General features: G+C 38.0%; 1 protein-coding gene across 3 annotated transcripts in view; it reads right to left on the bottom strand.

Annotated features, from left to right (window-relative positions):
- Positions 1–9570: 9570 nt before the first annotated feature.
- LDB3 (LIM domain binding 3) overlaps positions 9571–23507 on the bottom strand; it is a 128666-nt gene continuing 114729 nt past the window's right edge. For all 3 annotated transcript variants that reach the window (XM_064513747.1, XM_064513745.1, XM_064513746.1), the window contains 5 exons: positions 20263–20563; positions 18773–18953; positions 15954–16074; positions 14344–14459; positions 9571–12353 (listed from right to left, as the gene is read on the bottom strand). In XM_064513747.1, the coding sequence (XP_064369817.1) occupies positions 12264–12353; positions 14344–14459; positions 15954–16074; positions 18773–18953; positions 20263–20563 (809 nt within the window). In that variant the 3' untranslated portion in view covers positions 9571–12263. The remainder of the gene's footprint in view (positions 12354–14343; positions 14460–15953; positions 16075–18772; positions 18954–20262; positions 20564–23507) is intronic.

Here is a 23507-nt window from a genome sequence, read left to right as displayed (position 1 = left end):
TAAGTGTTTTAAATGTAAGCATAATTAATTCAATAAGCCAGTCTCAAATCTGTGAAGAAAGGTGTTTTTTTTTTAATTTCTACTATTGAAGCACTGATAGTAAAAAGGCAAAAGTATTCATCAGTGTTGCAAGCCCTGGCCAATCTTCAGTCCAACAAGTGCAATGTGGAACTGAGCGCGGTACAGAACTGGAGAACAGCATGGGAGACTCCACAGAATAAAAGCTTAATGTGCAGAACAGGCAGGAGGAAACAGGAAACTGGTCCCACATTTTAAATACTTGGTGCATTTGGGGGTTACTTCATGGTTTCTGCAGACAGATTCTTAGCCTTGTTCCAGTGGACCCTGAGGAAGGAGGACATAATGGCTTCATCTGTCATTACCTTAGGCAGCTCGTGCAGGATGGGAGCTGAACCCTTCTGAGCTGTGTAGTAGGGAGCTCAATTGCATATTGCAAAGGATGGTAGTAATGGGAACACTTCTCCTGATCTCACAAGTACTCCAGGAGACAATTTGCCAGTCAACAACCAAATTTCCTGTTGCTGTCCCTGTTTCTTCTTTCTGTGCCTAGCTGAGCTGTTTGTTTCTGATTTTATGGACTTCTACATACAAAAGCATATTCCAGCCTTTTCACCAAGCCATAACAAACCCCAGAACAGCCATCCTTACAAACGCAAAAGGCACTTCAAATGATTTTTTAAAATCTAATGTTGATTAGTAAAAACATTAAAAGTCTTACACAGAAAAAAGAAAATATTATGGACAGAGACTTTACGTGGGTGCTTCTCTCACGTCCATTTGTTTGGAGTTCACAGAATTGGTAATACGTTTTTCTCTAGATGCATGTAAATGAAAACCGTAAGGTCTTCATTTGCTCTGAGAAGATTAAGTATTTAGACTCTAGTACTGATTTTAAATTTGATATTCCTAATTAGTTATCATTCTGAACTGCAGAAAATTGACAAGAAAGTTTTAATTACTAGCTTTCTCTGAGAATATTTGTACTACACTAAGATAAATTTATCTGTTCCCCCACCCTAAGAGGCATATGTTAGTTTCCTTTACAGTTTGAGAAATTCTTGGATCCAAAAACACATCATATTAACATTTCATTTATTGATGCTGAGGTCTTCAACCCCTTCAAGCCTTTATACCAGAAAATTCACTTCTTGATGACTGTCCTTTTCAGCAACAGAAGCTGAACCGATGCTGAAAATAGGAAATGGTTTTTAGTCCTACTGTTAAACAAGCAGAACTATTTTCAGCATAGAATGGTCTGTCTTGACAGCTGTATCCTCAAAAGACAGGGATTCAGGTAGATGTTTTGCTAGCAGCTATGGAGGGCAGTGTAGAGATTTACAAAGATGGACATTTATGAGACTGAAAATGTAACGTTCTTCCAAGCTTGTTAGAAAGAAACAGATCTGAATCCTATACAAATGAACCAAATAGTATTTAATTAATCAAGCCCTTAATTCTTTCCTCATTGCAAACACATCCTTAGCCACAAATGCATCACTGTTAAATAAGAACAAATACAGCTCTGACTCTCCTCTTTTTTTCCTACGTTAGCTCAAACAAAGTAATACAGGTCTACTAAATTAATAAAAAAAAAAGGAGTTCATGCTTGTATTTCAGTCACAGCAGTCAACTAGTATATCTGAAAACATGTAGTGAAGTTAAAGGCATAGAAATATAGCTTTTCTCCCTTGGTCTTGAAGATACTTGCATATATATTGGAATTGGAATTTGAGCAAGTTAAAAAACACATGCAACTAAAAGCAAATCTTGACAAATAGCCTGTAACTTCCTTTGCTTTTAGAGAGACACCCTGTGTCTGCAACTCTCTGGATTTGGCAGATGTATGTAATTCAGTTTAAACTCCCACTGACATCAGCAAAAAATTGCCTGATTAGAGATGCAGGATTGAATCTAAGATAATAGCATATTAAAATTCCATTACAAATTCAAAAGCTACTAACGGAAATTAAATCCCCAAAATATAAAATGTTCAATGCAATTGAACAGTTTTCAGTGTGCATACTCAAAATGTTAAACAATAGTAGAGATTGCATGTGTGACCAGCAGGAAACACAGCTGTGCTTCTTTCTGTTACAATTAATTACTTCCGTTGTATATAAAATTGAAAGTATTGGTACTCTGGTGCGGAAAAAGGATATCCTGATACACTGCTCCTATTTCCGTACCAAGGCCTATTACTGAACCTTTCACCATTAATTCATTTACAATGAATTACCCTGTGATGAATAAAGGAAAGCTAAACTGGGTGGTTAATTGTAATGCTAAAAGCTACTTTCTCTTTGCATTTTCATGCTCCCACAAGTATATTTCATTTTACTATTTTCACACATGCCCTCTTTGACAGCAGTTGTTCACTTTTAAGTAGTTAAATAGTGAAAAGTCTAAAATAAATGTTTACTTAACTATCCTTTGATATAAAGATTGTTCTATTAATTCTTTTTTACATTATAAAATGAGAGAAAGCGGCAGGTTTTGTCACTGTTCTTTAGGGAAATGTGCAAAATAAGCTGAAGTATTTGTGGCCAGATTCTCTGAGACTGGGACAGAGATGACATTTTTACCTTTCTGTGCCAGTAAAGTTCCTAAGCTGGAGGGGGAAGAGGATTCTTACCCAGAGATAGAAAGGAGTAGTAACAGCTCAGCGTCTCTCTGTTACGTGTTCTTTAACTTTTTGGTGGGAGCAAAAACTATTTTGAGGTTGTATGGAATAGTGCAAATCTGGACCCTAATGATATACACTGTCCCCAAACATTAGTACCTATGTTTTTAATTACACTGACCTCTTTCTTTTTAGAGAGAGCTTCTGAACAAAGAACAGCTTTTATGACTGTTTAGAAAGTCAATGAAGTCTGCAATAGCCACCAGGCATGTAAGTCTGTAAAAGGTGGATAAAATGTTTAGTATTTGCTACTAAGAATTTGATCACTCAGGATGCTCCTCCTAACCTAAAAGTTCATGGTCATGTGCTCAGATTAAATTAACGTGATCAAAATGTTTCCAATCCATTATAAGATGCATAACATAAAGCTAAGTGACATGGGGTAAATGCGGAGTCTTTTCACATCAGCACAAATCAGATCTGCCAGATGAACTAAAAACTTTGCAAGTTCGAATTCAGCCTAGTTGGTGTCATGACAAAGTAGCAGAACAAAACCAACTCAGAAAAGCTTCCATTCCAGAAACTGGTCTACAAAAGGCAGAAAACCATCACCCACATAAAATATAGCCCTATTCTCCTTTTGCTGCAGCAGCTGGCACTGGAAATACAGATAACTGTGCTCTGTTGTTACTCTATCACAACACAGTTTAGATTCAGGTATGCTAAATTTGATGTGATAGCTAGAACCTGAACTTCTCTGGCCAGGACTGTCACGTTTCTGACAAGAATTTTTTGGCCAGAAGTACATGCAATGTAGCACAGGTGCTGTGTAGCAATCATGCAGTAAAGCAGAAACTTCCAGTAAGCATCAGATATATTGTATATCCCCAGTAATCAGACATTTCCAGGATGCAGTAGATGAGGTACACTCAGAGTAGCGGCACAGACATAATTTTGCTCCTTACCGCACATTGTTATACAGCTTACAATCATGCGTAAGAACAGTAACTGTGATCAGGCTTCCACATGTACAGAAATCATAGGCAAATTTGTAATGTCCTCAAAATCAGTGCAGAGAAAAATTTCCAGGAAGAAAAAGAAAACAGATCAGGGAAAAATCCAAGTTTATGCTGGGCTGCCAGTGGCATTAGGTGCTGCAGAAAAAAAACTGACTAGTGTGCTGTGAGGCAAATAAAAGAAAATGATTTTGTATCCGTTTATTTAAAAACTGTTATTTCATCTGTTCACTTAAAATTAAATGGAAGTTTTCATTTGTTATTAAATTCCAGATCCTTCTAGGAATCACTTATGTTTTTATTCAGAACAAACTCTTATTCTGAAAATCTTCTTTTGTGTGTTCTGTTGTAGCAATTATACTTTTGCAGTATACTAATGCTTCTCTTTCGAATAAAAGCTCTCATTCTTTCAGTTGTTAAATAGACTTTAAAAGAAAGTACTTTCAATTATTCAGTTATTAACCTTTTCATTAGCTTGGAAAGTAAATTGTAGTATTCCCATTTTACAGATGGGAATATAGTCATAACAAAATTAAGCTATTTATGGCTAAGCAATGAAGGTTGAGCCAAGATTAAAACTAGAGAAGAGATTCTGACTTCCACCCCCAAGATCAGCCTCCTAGATGATGACACTGCTTTTTCTATGAGCTTGATCCTGCAAGGCTCATCCATTACAAATTTCCTTTGAAAACAGTAGGAATTTCCCCTGAATAAATTCTTCTAGACTGAGCCTCTTATTCTTTGAGGAAGTTTACAGCCTAAATAAAATATTGCCTTGCAGAATGAAGTGCTTTGGTTGTGAAATAATGTATTTGGTCTGTGTTTATAATGCACAAAAATGTATTTTCTTCCTGAAGTCATTTTTTATATGGAGCTAAATTTTTGAAAGTGTGCCCTTCTTTCTGCTCTCACAGCTCCTATGGTATCAAAAGTCTATAGAAGTCATCATCTCATAAAGCACAAATATCTAACTAATAACAAACTCGGTCTCTGAGTGCACTCAGTTTAATAACGTATTATTATGCTATGCACAGTAAATGCACTATATGACTTCAACAGTTTAGGCTCAAATACTGCAGGTATAAGCTGCATCCATTTAAAGGGAATCAAAGTCTCAATTCTGAGTATAATTTCCTGTTTCAATCCACATATATGTTCCATACATACATCCCTGCATGCTTGTGTATCTTTTTCTTTAAACCACAGTAAACCTTGATCCCCACATTATTTTCTAATCTACATATGATTAAATCTTAAAATAATTAAAATCCTGTAACTCGTTCTCTCTTCTCTTATGAAATAAGATCCTTTGAGACTATGGATATAGCCATTTATTAGCTTCCTAAAAATCCAGAACACTCCCTTTAATACACTGTAAGAATAAAACATTCCAAAAGAACAGCAAGTTTCCTAGTTGCCTTGTAGTGAGGAGTTTTCATCCCACATGCATCTTTGGAAGGACTGTCACCTTTGTTCAATTCAAAGCTGCATTTTTATCTATTTCATCAAATTAAAAGACAAATAAATCATCAGTTCAGTTTCAAAAATCCTCAACTTTTTCAGCAACACTGCACATACTAAAACTAAGTGGAAGCAGAAGTATTTCCATAACATCTTTATCATTAATGAAAATAATCTGAATTTTTAAAATAAACAAATTATAAAATACTTTTGTGGTAGAGGAAGAACTATCAATGATACTTTAATGCATATTTGATTATTCCCTAACAGCTAAAATCTGGAAACTTTCAAAGGAAAAACATGTTTTGTTCAAAAGTTTAGCTACTCACGAAGGAGTTTCATTCTGCTTGTCCTTATTACCCAGAACAGTCTCATGACTCAGACATGAGGACTCTGAAGTTCTTATTGGTCATAGCTACTATATAAATTAATGGGTGTTTCAGCACAATAGTGACTGATAAGCACATGGAAGACTCCAAGGGAACAGGGGTAGTTTAGCAATGGATCTATTGTATACTTCTTTGGTCCCTGATTTCATAGAAACATCCTTATTTCACAGAGGCACTGGTTTTTGAGGGCTCATGTAATTCATAAAAAGCTGGGAATCAGCCATTTTTTTCCAGGGTGGTTTGTCACTTGCAGATCACATCCTCCCGTCAGAAATTTCACATCGACACAGGATGGGCTCGTGCTGTATCCTGTGACTCCAGGCTCAGAATACATATGCTATTGGCCTCAAGTCTTTGCATGTCTTTGGACATTCAGTCAATGCCCAAAATGCAGAGGCATGCAGCAGTACGCTTTTTTATACTGAACAGAACAATATCACCACCACAAGACCACATTTGAAGGCCAGCAGGAACTGTGCAGAAGCTACTGCCTTCCACAGGGGCAAGATACAGGTGGATCAGCTGCGATCGTTGAGACAGTGCCTCCCTCCCTACTGAGTTCCTGTTGGTGGGGTGAAGCAGGCTGTCTGGAGGGATGTGCAGGGCAAGACAAGATCAGCAGCATTTGCCAGAGTGTAGCAGAACCTCATTTCTAGCACCTTTAGGACCCCAGAGCAGGGAGCTCCTGCTATAGTGGGAATAGCTAATGTCCACTGCTATATCATGTCTCTGTGCAACTTGAAAATTATATCCCCAGTTTGTTTTCTTCTATTTTGAATAAGAAAAAAACCACATTGGATTCATTCTCAACTTATTGACAGGCCTGTACAATGCAGCCCATTTGTCACTGTTTTCTCTTGCTATAATCTTCCTAAGAGGAGGAGGGACTGTATTTTTAAACACTGAGGGCATGTTTTATAAGCATATAGCACAGAATTTATGCCTGAACATAATCCGAATCTCATCCATAACACTCTGATTTGGCCAGGAGAACAAAGCATTTCATTGTGTATTCAATAATGGCTTTAGCAATCTTATTCACACATTCCTTTCTTAATCAACAGAAACTGACTGAATTTAAGATTCATGATGGGGGGGGGGGGGAACCAACACCAAAACCTATAGTTTTGAAATCACTGATTTTCTTTAGAGCAAATCATAATCTCCCTTCTATTCTCAATCTTTTAATGCAGCACTTGCCAAGCTATTTTGCACCGTGTCCTTCTCTAGCAAACTTTGCTGTTCGTTTCTTGCACCCTGTTTAACTGGTACAGTGCTGTACTTGTGACAGTACTGCTTCCCCTTCTAAGAGCTAAACTAACTCCAGAGATCATGGGGCGCAGTTTAGGAAGCGCTGTCTACTGCAGCAGATAAAGGTCAGAACAGGCAATTTAAAAACAGCAATTCAGAGTTGACAGCAAATTATGTATGTTCTGCTCATTCTTTTGAATTGTTTTTCCTTATGCACACTAAACAGAAATGAGGGCTGTAAAATAAAATCAAAGTACATAAAAATTGCACTTCGTGATGCTGTACTTTGTAATGCCATCTAAAACTGAATCTGTGTTTACTATCTAACTTCTTAATTAGGTTTAGTATCATTAGTTGTATCTTTAAAAATAACTGCATTCCTGAGGGGTGTGGACTAGGAATGTACAAAATGGCTGTTTTAATAAGCTATACTGCTATATGAAGATTTACTTATATTTGGAAGTATTTCTTGGTACTAGAGTTCAGTGAGAACGTTTAGAACTTTTTGTGTATTTTCTAAAGTCACTTCTGCTAAGAAACAGAAGAACACCCACCTAACAGGCAATCAAACTTTGTTCTCAGATGCATCTGTGTAACCTAGGACAGAATTTACCCTTTCCTTACAAAGTTACTTTAAGCAGTATTTGTCCACACAATAACGTCTGTGAATTTACAAGTCTTGCTAAGTTACAACTTGTACTATTAGTACACTACATCTTTTAAGTGTGCTAACATTTGTTTGTTTAAAACAGCATAATAATGGTTAATAAAACATTCAAGATTAATATACAATGAAGGAAAGTTGAAACGAATGCTTTTTATTTTATTTTAAGGTCTGAAGTACAGAATACAAGCTTGTGTATGCTTTCTTATCAGTACTACATGGCTGAAAGCTGTCAGCTGTTCACATGCCATATTAACAAATATGCCCAAATCATAAAGTTCTAAATGTATTTGCACATTCCTTTTATAACTAGACTGTTTTATTCATGTTGGCATAGATAACCCATGCAAGGTACAGTTACTCACACCTCATAAACCACACTACACTCTGTTTCTGAAATAGCTAGGAACTTAAAAAATATATATATCTAAAAGCAAGGGCACTTGTGGTATCAAGTCAACATTTCAATTATTATAAAACCTAGACTTCTGTTATGATCACTGCAGGCAACAAATCACTCAGTTTCAAATTCTGATGTTTATAAATACTAAACAAATTAATATTTGCTACCAGGAGACAAGTATTGCAAATAAACATTAGCGTGCCCAGCATTAGACACTAATAAGTGTGTTTAGTGCTGTGGACATTCACTTTATTAAATATAAATACAAATAATTTTAACAAAACATTTCACCCAAATTACTGACCAGTGAAGGACCAAAGTAAAATATTTTCCTTGTTTTGAATTGATTTTAGAAATGTGTAATGCGTGAATCCAATATACCAAAAACTAACTTCTAAAAATAGTCAGATCAGTTGGTTTTTTTAGATAATAAAAGCAAAGTCATCTTTGGAGATGTTTAAGTCACCCTGTTCTGAAAAGAAAACAGAAAAAGAGTAGGAAAAAAAAGTGTTAAGATGATTTTTGAAGCCTTTGACTGAAAAGATATTGATCACTTTTTAATTAGGTCCTTTTATTTGATCATTCAGAGGTACAGTATCTTTATTATGTAAAGCCCCATGTGAATTATAATGAAAAAGTATTTAGATGAACTTATGACTTAATCCAGGCATGTTACAAGACATAAAACATAAACAAGCACACATTATTCATCTTGCAAACACTATTTTTGAACAGCATTTATGTTCAGTGATAGCTGAAATAAGGGTCCTATTTTTAATTATATATATGTGTATCTTCACCCCCCCCCCCATATCACAAATAGGACAGCTGACAGAAGAGTATCAGCAGTTACATGGTATCCTACCTATATGAGAGTTAAGATGCTACATTATTATTCACAAATTTCTGGTTCAGATATGTGCAAAAATCGTATTTTAATACAGGTATCAAGGGCAGGTAAGTGGATTCCCAATTTTTGGACCACATTATGAAGCAGCACAAGTCAAAACAGGAAATTTATTACATGATATTGCTCAGGGTTTCTCTGTTTCTTCATTCAGAGATATCACTATACCTCATATAGTGATAGGTAAACTAGCTTCAACCTCACTGGCTCAGACACCAGCTGGAGTCAGGGCATGCATTACAGTGCAGGTTAGCTGTCCAAAGAAACTTCCAGGACCCTTGCAAGTTAGCAGGGCTCCCAATGAAGTCTGTGCCGCTGCATTGTCATTGTTGCCACTCTGCAAGCTAGTTCAGCTCTGCCTGTACCTATGCCCTTCACCCCTCTGCCATACTGGCTTCAAATGTGCTGGATTGGGTCTTCTATCTTCCCTGCTCATCCCATATACACGCATTCATACTGTATCTCTGGTCTACCGTGAGCTCCTTGCACCCTAATTTCTTGCTCCGAGCCCCTTCCCTGAACACAATAAATCACCCTGGCTATCCTCCCCCCCTCCCCCCCCAGGATCCAGCGTCTTAAGAGTTAATGAAACTGGCCTTACCGAGCCATTGCCCCTCCTCCAACAGCAGCTTCAGTAAGGGCTTCCCTTGCCTCCTCCAAGCCTCACCTTTCTACACTCGACCAGAGGCCCCAGAGCCCTGTCTTCTGGCTGCCACAGTTCTTTTCCCGCTCACATCCAGGCCCAGCTTCCCCTGCCAAAATGGGACCCCCCTGAGGGACGTCCCCCCCCCCCCCCCCGCCGTGCCCACCCTCGACAACCCAAACTCCTCACAGCCTGACCTGTGCCACCTCAGCCACCAGTCCTGGGCTCCCTCTGGAAGAGGAAGAGAGCCCCACCAGTCCCACTGGTGCCCCTTCCCGCTCGTGCCTGCTCTTACAGCTGCAGGGTAACAGGGGCAGGAGCGGGGAGAACAGGGAGAAGAGGCAGCCCCAGCCCTGCTGCCTTCTTCTCTGCCCATCTCCTCAAAGGTAACATTCCTCACACGGCCAGTGAAGAGCAAACTTTCAGGGACTTTGCAGAGGGGAAGGTGGAGAGGGAGAGAGAGAGACAGACGCACACACATAGATTAGAGGCAAAAGACCTGATGAAATTCTCCTGAGGCATCACATGCCCTAACATCCTGTATCTTCCCAAAGGAGCCTGACCCCTGTTTTGAGGATCTGTGATGTCGGCATATGGTGAGAGACTAGCCCCAGTCAGTGGGTAACACAGAAACTGCCTAAAAGAGCATCTTCAGTGCAGGCTTAGTATATAATAGGCTGTTACTGATTCTCTCTCTAAGCGATAGAGAATAATAAACACTATCTTTTGTTGAATGACATTCAAAAAATAAGAGGAAATATAGAACTACCTCACTCTTACAAAAAGCTACTTAATGCAGTCAAATATGAGTGAAAAATGATTTAACTCCCATGATTATAATTTATTCCTCTGGAGAATACTATGAGACAGATCTTTGGATTTTATAATCAGTGGAACCATATTTACACCAGCCCAGCACCAAGCAAAAACAGAACATTTGTTTACTATAGAAAAAAAAAAGACTTTGTGCATAATGTACTCTTTTAGAATAATTCATGCATAAAAAAATCTAACCCTCTAGCACTGGGGTCAGATTACTGCTAGCATCAGTGAGAACTAAGGTACCTACAGAATAAATACAGGTCACACATGTCAAAACTGCCACAGGCAGCTTTAGGTTGTTATTTTTTTCCAAGATGTGGACTGCCTGCAGGTAAGTTTTAACTTACACATTAGAACCCCGGATCTCCTTTATTTCCTCCTCCCCCCTCCTCCCACAAGCTTTTCATCCCTAAAAGACATGGCAACTTTCTTAAAAAGGGCATTACACATTGCAGGAGGGAAGAGACAATGCTAAGTCACTCACTGCTATTCAAAACTACAAGGTACAACAGGGTGCAGATGGCACCAGAATGGGTACCACAGAATGCATGCTCGGGTAGCTGAAGCCCAAGAAATACAAACCTTAAAGTGTAAGCACTGTAAGCTGTCAATACAGAATCATAATTCCCACTTAAACAAATTAATAAAACTTGAATAGTGATCAAACTTTCCATTTTAACGCTATTTTCTATTCAATAGAACTGCCATCTGTTATACAAGTCATTGATATTTAAAATTAAAAATTATCAATAATACAAATACTGCTGTCTTTTGCAAAAAAAAAAGTTCTATAAGTAACTGTTTGAACAACTTGAAAGGTGTTTTAAAAATATTAGAAGAGATGACTGTATGGTTATCCTATTTGTCAGAGCCTATCTACTGTCTTACAGTGGCAAATGCAGCCCAGTTCAGAATGTGTTGCATTTACATTAATAAAAGTAATAAAGAACACATACCTGCGCTGTTGTGCTGCCCTGTAAATTTTTATCGATGTTCATTTACTACAGGAGAAATGAAGATGCTCTTTTTCTAACTATGTGGCAACACAGTAGGGAACTTTTGCAAGCTACCTCCCACTTCCAAGCTGTGCTCAGTGGAGGTATGTCTTCAGTGTTCATTAATGTGAAGCTCAGCATGTAGATTCCTATCTCTCACTGAAATAAATGGGAGTTAGACACCTAAGCAACTCTGAGAATGTTGTTTCCCAAGAGGAAAGGCAAACCAGGTTTGAATTAAAAGAGTTCTTTTCCAGCAACCCCCATTCCATTCAATTTAAGAGCAAGTTGGAGAAAGCCAGTTGCCCTTTTCCATTGTGACTTGAAAGTGAGGTAATCTACTGCTCATATATAAGCCAAGTGCACTAACGAGGTAAACCCAAAATGCTTTTATAAGTTTTATTGGGGTGTGGATGGAGTTAATTGTTTCCACTTTATTCTTAAACTAAGTTACCCATTGTCTCCTTAGCTTCCCAGCTGTATATGGATTCAAGGCAAACTTCTTGTTTGGAAACAATCTAAAATGCTTGATGCTATGAGGTAGCACCATGACATAATGGAATAGCCCTCACTTTTCAATTAGGAAACCCTAATCTATTTATTTCCCTTTGAAAGCTATTGCCTTTGGTTCTACAGATTATTGTACATGTGGCACTTACTCATTCTTGTTACAAAAGAAAATGACTTATTACAAAAGGACTTTTCCAGTTATTCTTAAACACTAGTGTGTGGTCTAAGCAGTAAAGCTGCTTCGGGTAGTTCATTTGAAACTGTATTTGTGTATTACTTTTTATATTATAGTTTTTAGGTAATTTCAGTATTTTCCCCCAGCTGTTCCACTAAATTTGTTTTCAAATAGATAGTTCATTTGTTTTGATTGTTCATTCAGCAGTTTTTGTATGAACCATACCAAAGCATATTCTGCATATATGAAAGAGGTTAAAATTAAACTTCAGAAGTGTCAACTTCCTAGCTTTTACCCAGAGAAATACTAGCCATAGTTATTCATTTCATAATTGCCCAGTTAGTCATAAATTTTTTCCCCAGCATAACTGGTTTCCAGCTCTTTCTTTAAATGTTGATGGCATGGGCATGCTTCTTGCACAGTGGTTTATCCTTCTTGGAGTAAAATGGTTGGCCTTCCAAATTCACATGGCATACCTAGAATAATAATAAATCCAATCAGGAATCAGAAGAAAAAGAAAAGAAGATTAAAAAAAAGGATGTGATTATCAATGTCAACTGTATGTATTTCTTTTCAGCCCACACGTTTTTTTGGCTAAGTCTACACAACAGAATCCAGAAGTGCCTGACCTCCTGAATCGAAGTGCATGCCCCGGTAGTTTTCCCAGTTCTGTGTTGAGGTTAGGCCCTGGTTTGCATCAACCCTCTGCTCTATATTTTTCTGCCACACAATCCAGAAGGCAGGTTCAGCATGTCCCAGCAGTGCCTATGTAGACTGTCAAGAGATAGTGGCACACAGGTCTACATTCTGATTCTCTAAATGTATGATTTTACAGCAGCTCTGGTTAGGTGCCATGGTCCCAGCGGTAACACCCTGCCGTGGTACCATTAGGAACTCAGTCCCCCTCAGTTCTTTGCCCTGATACTGGTGTTTGTGCATGAGTCATTCAGAAAGCTGATATCACTGAAAATGAATTATTTTTTCTTACCAGGTTATTCTTCAACCTGTAGAGTTCTTTGCCTGGCTGTGAAAGCACCAGTGTTGACACAGCAAAGCATGTGGGAATGTATGGCGAAGGGCAGGGCAGCCCAGATTTAGATCAGCTTAAACTGCCCAGGAATTGTACCCATATCCACACTGAGTAGTATACCACCACTTGCAAGGTCAGAGTTTACTAGAACCACTCAAGGAAGTCAACGTATCAGAATCTAGATAGAAGAATAAACTTTGACCCTATGCTTACAGCAGGATCAAGACCAGTGAGTGATAACATCAGCAGTGTGCTACTGCAAGTGAAAGGAAAACCATGTGAATGGATATGAGAATAAGCATTATTAGAAATGAATAATCATGTGTTTATTTTCATTTAACTTTTATCCCACTGAAAGAATTAAAGTGAGCTGCTGTAACACAGCTGCGAGAACTGCATTAACAAAACAGAGATCCCACCTCTGTAGAAACTTGGGTTGCTAATTAAAATAGTTAAGTTAAATGAAAAAGTGAAAAAGAGTAGGAAACATTCAGAGAAAGTGTCCTTTACAAGTGACTAATAGCTGTTAGTTTGTGCATGGAAGTGGCTGCCTTGGTATTCCTTTCTGTGTTATGTCTTCAAAGATACTTCCATTTTCAGATAAGGACAGCACTGTGTCACTCCCTTCCATGTGTCCTTGAAAGAGCGGTAGCCACTTAGTTTAGCTTTAGATATTTTAAGTATTTCTATACTTTTACTTTTAAACCTAAATTTTACAGTTGGGGGTTCAACAAACATTTGAAGTGGTCACTGTCATTGCTGGTATGGCCAACATACTTTTTTTTTTTTTTTAACCAACAGAGATTTTAAATATTGTTAATTATTTTAGGAATAATGGGTTGGGGAGCAGCACAGCTGTATTAGGACCATATGGAAAGTGCTGTTTATCATATGGATCTTACTACTTTGTATGCAGAGTGTAGGTATATGGCTATATAGCTGTACACACACCACAGATTGATGAGTTTGACCAAATCTATGCTAATTACTATTAATTTTATCTATCCTTTTTACAAGTTTCAACAAGCATTCTGCATGGAAATGCAAACTTTGCAGCTTTGTAAGCAAGATTATGGCTATACTGTTCAGTATGGCATTAATTTATTTTAAATCCTGATACATCTTCTTTCAGTAACACTGGAAAGAAAAACAACAAATAGTGCTACTTATTCCTGTATAAACAGACTCTCCTTAAAACCATTTTATATTAAGAAGCACTCACTTACGATGGTCAAATTTAATAATTCAAGTAAAAGTTTAGGGGGGAGAAGAGAAACAACTCCCATCCCTTTCCATCCACAAGTAAAAAATGAAACTCCATCCCTCTGCATCCTTAGGGGTATGTTAGTCATTCCACCGTCCAGTTCTTCCGATGTTGCTTCATAATTAACGATAAGAATATAAAGAAATGAGATAGTTTTCAGTATAGAACCTACAGCACAAATGAAGCAGGTATCATGCCAAGTGTGTCCAAGGGCTTCAATGAATTTATCTCCAGCTTCCACAGGAAAATCACAGCCATGGCATTTTGTGCTGAACAAAGCAATATAATCTAAAATAAAACAAAAAGCAAACTTAGAACAAACTCTTAACATAATCACATAACATCCAAGAGAAACAGAAGGTTTCTGGAGGATGATTTTTTGGATTATTGTTGCTCAGAACTTTTACTGCATTCACTGAAACTCTCCCATAAGGAAGTTTGAGAGCTGCCTCTTCTCTTTGCTTATTCAAATACAAATTCAATGCAAAACCCCACACTGGTACAGCACTACAGCTGTCGTTACAAATATAGAAAACAAACATACAAGATTCAGGAAATTCAAAGCTATGTTTCTCACAGTAGTTTTAAATTAGCTTTAATGTACGTGTAAGCTACAAAGGACAAATATGGTCATACAAAATAAAGGCTAATGGCCAGTGACTGTTACCTTAAGGGTGGTGTAGAAGCATAAACCCAGTCATGGAGACTTAAGTTATATTCTCTTTTTTAAAGTTGAAACACCATGCTTTTTCTGCATTAAGAGAGAATATTATAGTAATCCAATACTGTCTGGTTAATACATCTTCACTTTTAATATCAAGTTGGAATTTGAAAATATTTCTTCTTGAAAAAGAGTAGCAGAAATTCAAAAGGTATATGAGATTACTGAGAGTAGTTTAGACGTTATGGCAAGGGCTCCAATTTTAAAGGCTAGGTACCAAGTCAGTCATGCTGTATATTTTTAATTCTTCAGCAAGAGCTACTCTGATTTAGAAAACTGCACAGCCATAGTAAGGAAAGCATCTCCAGAAAGAAGCAGGCCAGGTGCACAGCTAATGGACAAGGCAAGGCTTACAGAGGGACTACCACTTTACCCTTATCCTGCTTCCAAAACATGTCATTTGCATGGCTAGCTCTATTTATTCAATCATATTACCCTTTCCATAGTTTTGGAAAATCTGGCCTTTTCCTTTCTTAGCTTGCAAGTAGCAGTGTTCTTGTTCCAGCACTCAGAAAACAGAAAATCTGCATGTGTTGCACATCTGAGCAGAGCTGTCTTTTCATATATAGGTCGGTTTTAGGTTGAAGGAGAAGTAGAAGAGCTTATAGTTCAAACAACTTAACAGAAGAGATAAGATATGGGCAGCAACCTGCTCATACTGCACTATCAGGAGCCTAACAGAAGATCTTCTTGCCCCAGTAACATGTAGTTTTCTAGTGAGTAGGATCCAAGTAGGGCCCACCAGGGAAGTGAAGGAGATGAGAAAAATGGGAAGCAGACAGATGAAAGACAAATAGGTAAAGGAGAGAAATGAGGCAAGGCATTCTGGGACACAGGGAGACTTGCTCTGCCTGTCTACTCTAAAGTGGAAAAAAAAATACAGAGTGGGAAGCACTTGTATAGGCTGATAGTAGAGACAAATGCAAGCTAGATGGGTAACTTCTTTTTTTGTTTGTTTGTTTTTGGGGGTTTTTTTTGCTCAGCAATTGCTTTGTTCTTATGTTGCTTCCATACAACATAAAGCACAGGAATACTGAGCAGAAGGGTCCAGTTTGCCATACCTTTCTCACAGTAAGGCTCCCCATCCTCCATGTGAAAGAGGCTATTCCCAAACGGCTTCTTACAAGCAGCACAGACAAAGCAACTTGTGTGCCAAGTCTGCCGTAGGGCATGCATCACTTCCTGCAGAACAAACAGACAAACAAACAAACGGACTCCAGCACAACAGCGCGCGCTGTAACTACCTACTGGAGAACAAACGCAAGGCACGGACGCTCTAAACTTCTCATTTTTTAGCAGTATATTCCTCTCACCCAAAGGGACAGATATGACAGAAATTGGGCTCCTTTGGAAGGAAGAGGAAATAGAACAATTCTAGAACAATGTATTTGCCAAAATGAAACAACATAGTTGAGCCAGCTGTTTGTATCAACATGCCCAGTTGCTGTTGCAGGAGAGATTCCGCACAAAGATTCAGCTTTTTTATCCTCTGTTTTGATACTCTTAGTATGAACTCTTCACTGCAAGAGTATGATTTATTAAATCTAAATAAATTCTAAAGAGTAATTTTCCCTACAGGGGATAAATGATTTTGAAGTCCAGTGTTTTCAAACCAACTTAATTAGGTGCTCATTTCTTTAAGCTTCTCACAAGAAATCTTTAAAAACTGGTATGAAAATTTTAAAAAGTAATTGTGTTTTTAGATTTTAGCTCATATGATCAGTGAAAATGAGTCTGTGGGTTGTTCCTAGGCCACAGCAAATGCATTCATCTCACACACACAAAAGAAATCTGCACAATTGATGCCTTCCACAGAAGAAAAGCTTGATATTGGACAGGTGGCAGTTTTTACACATTCCCATGATGACCCATACCCTGTGTTTTCACAAACACTGTAACACCACTATAAATCACTGACACAAAAATGGGCTGTCCTTAGACTCCCACCATTCCCAATTGCTTCCTCCTTCCCTACATGGATCCCCTTGTTTCCAAAGAAGTGTTTACATGACTAAACCAAGGAACTGGCATATTTTTGCCAGGATAGTTTAACCCATATTGATTCCTTAGTCATTTGTGTGTGCGGCCACACTAAAGTTTATCCCGGACCAAGAAACGGATGGCACAGGCAACAGAAAAGAGTAATTGGAAGTAGTGAGAAAGTGTAAAAACTTCTTTTGGCATGAGCATCAGCTTATGTATTCATAAAATCACAGATTCAGTTGTCCAGGTTTGTTTGTTCACCTGAACTAATGCAGATCCAGCGGTCGGGTTCTGAAAATCTTCCTTTTTTTCCTTTCTATATAAAAAAATACTTTGAACAGAGTACCTGGATTTTATCAGTTTCTTTCTTCTATCCACTGTGAAACAATCTATTGCTGCTTCATTCTTATCTTGTCATACTGAAGTCCTGCAAGTCCGAAAGCTGCTATACTGAGCTCTGATGCACAGTTACCTGTCAATTTGTTATTCTGACTCGTGCTCAAGAGGATGTTTGACAGTGTATCTCTGTGGAACAGTCTAGATTTCAAAGGGCCAGATGTTCAACTGGTGTAAATTAGTTTAGCTTTATTAATTTCAATAAAATGACAATGACTTACACCAGCTGAGGATCTGGATCCTATTTTATGTTGCTCCTGATTCAGTATGTAGATTCTGATCCTCACTTTTTTAACTTTTTTTTAAAATCTCCATTGACTGACACAAAAGGGATTAAAATCCATTCCATACTTTGAATCTACTGAATAGACAAAATGGGCTCATTTATAGAATCACCACCAAGATTCATTAACTTCTGTTACTGTTTGCAAAACAATTATCACTGAAAAATAGGTGTGTGTCCATTTAAGAACCTTACTGAGCTAAGAAGAAAAAAAACAGACTGAGAAATCTTATTAATATAAAGAGAGGCAGCTGGCATCTTTGCTATTTTCCTGATGAAAATCCATAACAGAGAACTGATTTGTGCCATCATTAATTAGATAAGTTAAGTCAGTACTCTGCTTTAAAATTACTCCTACTGCTGCAGTAGTAAACAGGACTTGGTTGGAGCCAGAGCTCCACCATAAATGTCTGATGCTGCCATCCCTAATTGGCAATTGCAGAGGAAAGCATCTACTTTGTCGATGCCAGCATTTAGAGAGATGTCAAAAGGTGAAAGCTAAGTAGTGAAAACCAGTGTGGTACTCCTTGCTTTCCCATTTAAAAGAATCATGTCATATATTCAGTATAACTGCATGCATAAATACACTGCTAAAATTAAATTACGGTATTCCAGCCGCATCACCATCTATGTAGAGCATCATTTACTTGTATCTGAGCATGAATATATTAAGATTAAGACAGAAGTGGCATCTAATTTTGCCCTTCTGGAATTCAGATTTGTATTCATTCTGTATTTTATTTAACTATAATAAGTCAACAGAATTCCTCTGGGCAGCTGTATTGCTAGTCAATATCTTCCCAAGATCACTGACTTTTCTACAGAGCTTTACATTAAGTCCTCTATAAAAAAACATTCCCAGTTCAAGTCTCTTATTACAAAGACAAGGAAAAGATAGATAAGAGAAACACACCAATTTGTGTGTTAAAAAGCATCAAAGAACTATCCAGAAAATGTTATTTATTTTACACTCAGAGAGATGGTAACTGGATTACATACTCTGTCTATGTTAAATAAAGCGCAGGAGTATCCAAGATTTCAGAGAGTTAAAAATTATTATAAAAGAACATATATTTCTCATTCTGGAATAATCAACAGGCTGGAAAATTATTGTTTAAAACAGGAAAATAACTGAATATCTACATTCACCGCTTACAGTCTAAACTTTCTCTAATTTCAGTGGACCAGAGAAAGGATTCCACTAGTCGTCTTACTTACCCCCATGATCTTAGTGTGGCATCTGGCACAGGTTGGCGCAAAGAACTGCTCATAACAGCGCTCACAGTATACACTATTCTGCTCTTCCACAAAGCACACATCAGCCAAGGATGTCTTGCAGTAAGCACAGTTGAATTCTTCTGGGTGCCAAGAGCGACCCATGGCTACCAGGAAAGGACCCCTGCAAATAATCATGATTACCTTATTTGTATTACAAAAATATTGAACAACCTTGATTACAAGCCCATTTTGCTGGACACTGCACACGCGTAGCAAGCATTCCAGATGAACCATGAAGGTGCATATTAAAATAAGATCCAGAAACCTGAATAGAAATGGTCTTTTTCAAGATTATTACTAAAACACTTCACAAATTGGTTAAAATGCTTCATTATTGTTTAGACATATACATTAGATTTGTAAAGCAACTGTTGAAAAAATCATCACTTGTTTTCATATCTGCATGGCTATAAATGGTCTTTGTGATCAGCTGCAAAATATTTAACACAGTTCTTAAAAAGGACACACAAAATATAGAAGTGTATAAATATAAGACTGCAGGAAAAGACCCAAGAGTCATAATACACAAAATAAAGCTATTTGAAAGCATGAAAAAGCAGGCAAATTTCCACACCTAGGCACCCACAGTGGCTCCTAAACAATGGCTCCTTTACAATGGCTCCTAAAGTCGCCTGCTTTATTTGCATCTGAGAGAGAACTGCACGCTGCATGTTCTAAAAATGTGTCAGACTATCAGATGGCAAGTTGCTGTTTGATTATATGGGAAGGCACATTAAATTATTTTTGGTGATTTACTTTTGACTGTAATCACATGTAGCGATTAGAATTTTATTCTTTTATTACTGGAGTCTTTCTGTTTCAGAATAGGGGGCTAATCAGCAGATCCACATCACCAAACCAGCTCCTTCTAGTGAGCAAGACTGTCATTAAACATGGATTAAAGTTGGTTAGCAGTCCACAGGGTAACAATGGGCACCAGTCCAGCAGAATGAACTGGGAGAGGAGAAGGGAGAAGCATGCTACGAATCACTGATAATAGAGTGTAGGCATTATCTTTCTCCAGACACAAAAGCAGCAATTACATTTGGCTGCTGTTCCAAAATGATGTCTCGTTCCTTTTCTCTCCACCATCCCCCCTTTTTCCACAACTCCTCCCATGAAATTCTATGTACCTCCTTCAAGAGGTACCTTGTGGACCAGAAACTTGTTCAGAAAAACAAACAGTGATTTGCCACAGCATCCATGAAACAAGCAATTAGCGTGTATAACTTTGTAGTGATAAAAAGTGAACCACACAATGATGAAATGAGCTCTGGAAATGTTAAATTAATGAAGCAGACAACAGACATCCTTGCTGGGTAATTTAACTGAGTCTTAGGCTCTGGGACTGTATATTAATGTACAATAACCAGTCTCTCTGTGATACCTTCTTTTTTGCTTCATCCCTCTTCAAAACCTCATGACCTTACCGAATTATGCTGTTACAGTGTCCACAGAGAGGAGTTCGGCTGCTGGCTGGAAAACGCTCGGCCCTCTGAATTGTTCCCCGGGCTACTGCAGGAGCCTGGGAAGAAGCTGAAACTGGAGATGGGTAAGCGGAAGTTGAGGCAGGAGATGGTACTGGAGCACCCCGTGGTAAGATGTTCTTGGTGACAGTGGTGGTAGTTTTTCCAGGTGCAAATTTCTGGGAAAAGGAGTCATCTGTTACCCATGGAGGGCGGCTTGCAGGCTCAGCATTGGCAGGGGTGTAGGAATGAACTGGTGCTGGTGCTGTTTAAAGTATCCCAAAAGAAACCAATAAGTATTTTAATTTCTTTTCTTCTGATAGCAAAACAATAACACCCATGACACAAACAAACAAACAAACAAGCTTGAGATGATACTTAATTATGGTCTGTCCCATTATCACTCATTAATTCTGGAGTGCATCCAACAATATCAGCACAATCTCTGACGTTTTATCCACATGCATCACAGAAATCATTGCCTTCTGGCTTTTACAGAATTTATGGAGATCATTTTCGAGGACACCTCATTGTTCCTGTAATAGGAATGGATGTGATAATTTCAAAGACTGCCACCTGATGTGTTTAAGACAGGTTAAAAATAGAAATGCCAGATCGTGTAATGAAGTTTTAGACAAAACTTCCCATAATTTTAGTAAGAAGTTATGCTTAAATTTTGACCTGATTACATTGGCCAAAATGCAGTGCTTTCCACAGACATCATTATCATCTGTAATTTAGATAAAGTTTTACTTCTAGGTTTCTGAAGTAAAATAGGTTCACACAGGGAACACAGAGATAGAGAGCACTGGAAGCAATATTCAGGGAGCCAGTTCAGCTCACACGACCAGCAAGACAAAGCCAACAGCACTTAGAGGAAGGCCAGACTTGCGGTTTTGACTGATCTCAGTTCAGTTCTTGGCTCTACCACAGACTTCCTGTATAACTTCGAACAAAGTGTAGTATCTCTGCCTCAGTTCCCATGTACAAAATAGAAAATTATACTTCCTTTCTTCTACCCTTTGACTATTATGTAAAACCTTCAATGCAGAGATTGTCTCTGTGTTTGTATGCACCAGGGTCTAATCTTGGGTGGAGCTTTATCATATAAAAACAAGCAGAAGCTAGAGCCTGTACATACCAAAAAAGTCTTCCCCTTACCCTGCTCTTTTCAAAACAACAGATATAACATTGTGTAGGATTGAAGTCACTGCTAAGAAATTGCCTCACTTTGCCAAGTACAGGAGCACTAAAAAGCATTTTTTTCTTTGCAAGTGCATAATTGTCAGTCTTTATGAGGAGGAACAGAAGCTCAAAGAGCTGAAGAGTTTTGGTCAAATGAGAGAGACAGCACAGATTTGGGAAGAGAACCCAGGCCTCCTACGCTCCAGGTAAACACTCTGCATGGCAGATCACTCAGCCAATAAAATGATGGGTGAATACAGGATTTAAGATTTTAAGGGGACAGTGGGTAAAAAGGTGTTTCAACCAACGAGGGGTTTCAGACTGTAACACAGACCTCTCAGGATAATTAAGTGGTGAGAAGATTATGTACTACTTAACGCTCCTCCCTTAGCCCACACCCTGCCACATAGAATAGCATACACTGATGACTGGGAATTACGGTTGCTTAAATTGCATGTATATCAATCTACTGTGGTCACCCTAGTGACCTCTGATTTTCTTCTTTTTACTGAGCTCAAAATTGAATCTAACACATCTTCTTGATAAAACTTTCTTATCCTACAGCATCAACAAATTTTCTGCTTCATAATCATGTATCCCACCTTAGCTTGAGGCTTCTTTTTTCACCCGAGAATGGTAAACAAAGTTTAAAGATTTCAGAACAGAGAGTTTATATCCAATCTCTTTAAACCCTGGGGCTGTTGCTATTTATGTATTACGGTATTAAGCCAGTCAAAATTAGAAGAGAAATTTTCCTCTCTAATTGGTGAGTTCAAAAGGCTCCCACCTATAAGGCTCTGTAATTAAATAAGGTGACTTCTAGCTCACTCAGCTTTGTGAAGGGATTTTCCCTCCCCCAAAAGTCATTTCTTGCTCTTGCAAAGTATGGCAGTGTATTCCACGGAGGACCTAACAAAATGGTTAGATATTCAAACCCAGACTCTCGTAAGTGAAGAGATAGTGCAGTCCTTGTAGACAGTTCAGGTACAATTTTCAGGATGTCTTTTCCTATGACTATCTTCAGTAAATTCAGCTTACAAGCTTACAACCTCTTAGTTTTTAACTTCTTCTTCCTTATTCTCATAAATAGTATCAATGTTTTGTTTTGTTTTAACCAGTTTGTTTATTCTAACTAGTTTAGACAGCACATGATTAATTTGGGTTCACACTAATCTAGACTCCTTTGTAGAATGAACTCTGGGGATGGGTCTTTCTCTTCCATTCTACCTTCTTCCATTTCTTTTTCTCTTTCTATCCACCACTGTAAAAAGAAAGCAATGATACATTTTTTCCAGTTGCTGAAAGAAGATGCCAGGGGAATTACTGCAAAATGACAAAGACTGAGTGCTTGCAACTGCTCTGAGTTCTCTGTAGTTAACTAACTTTTCAGCTATTAGCATTTAATTTTAAAAGCTGGATTTATTACAACATATCTTCCTAAAGTAAACAGGCTGGTATTATTATTGATTTCAAATAGCGCCATTGCAGTGCACTAGAAATGTTCCACTAACTTTGAGATTTTTAGCTATGCTTATTAGGAGGGAATTATTATCTTATAGCTGTATCCCTAAGCTCATATGAACAACTCTAGCTACTGCCATAGAAATTCACCTTACATGTTTATGTATTTCAGAATCTCCCAACATACATACAGCAGATAAAAGATGCTGTCTGCTCCCAACAAGGACTAGGTTCAATATACCAGAGGACAGAGTCTCAAAATATCAGCCCTGTATCAACTGACCCATAGCTGTTCAAAAATAAATACTTTAAATGATTCAGTAACTCAGCCTCTACCACCCTGTTTCCCTCAGGCCTCTGCTTCTCCTATAGCATAAGAGAAAGAATGGGTTTTATTGTTATCTTGAGAGCATAGTAGAAGAGGTCTCACTTAACAGGCATGGGAACAGGCTGACTCTTTGCTTCCAAAGGATTTGGAATTCTCCCCTTCAGATCTTAGTCTACGGTTAATAGATATTTTCCCTCCAGAAAAAAGGCAGGTTTCCAAATGGCGAAGTAAAGAC

The sequence above is a fragment of the Dromaius novaehollandiae genome, chromosome 6, assembly GCF_036370855.1.
Source record: "Dromaius novaehollandiae isolate bDroNov1 chromosome 6, bDroNov1.hap1, whole genome shotgun sequence".
Classification (NCBI taxonomy): Eukaryota; Metazoa; Chordata; class Aves; order Casuariiformes; family Dromaiidae; genus Dromaius; species Dromaius novaehollandiae.
This window is presented reverse-complemented; position numbering and strand designations above follow the sequence as displayed.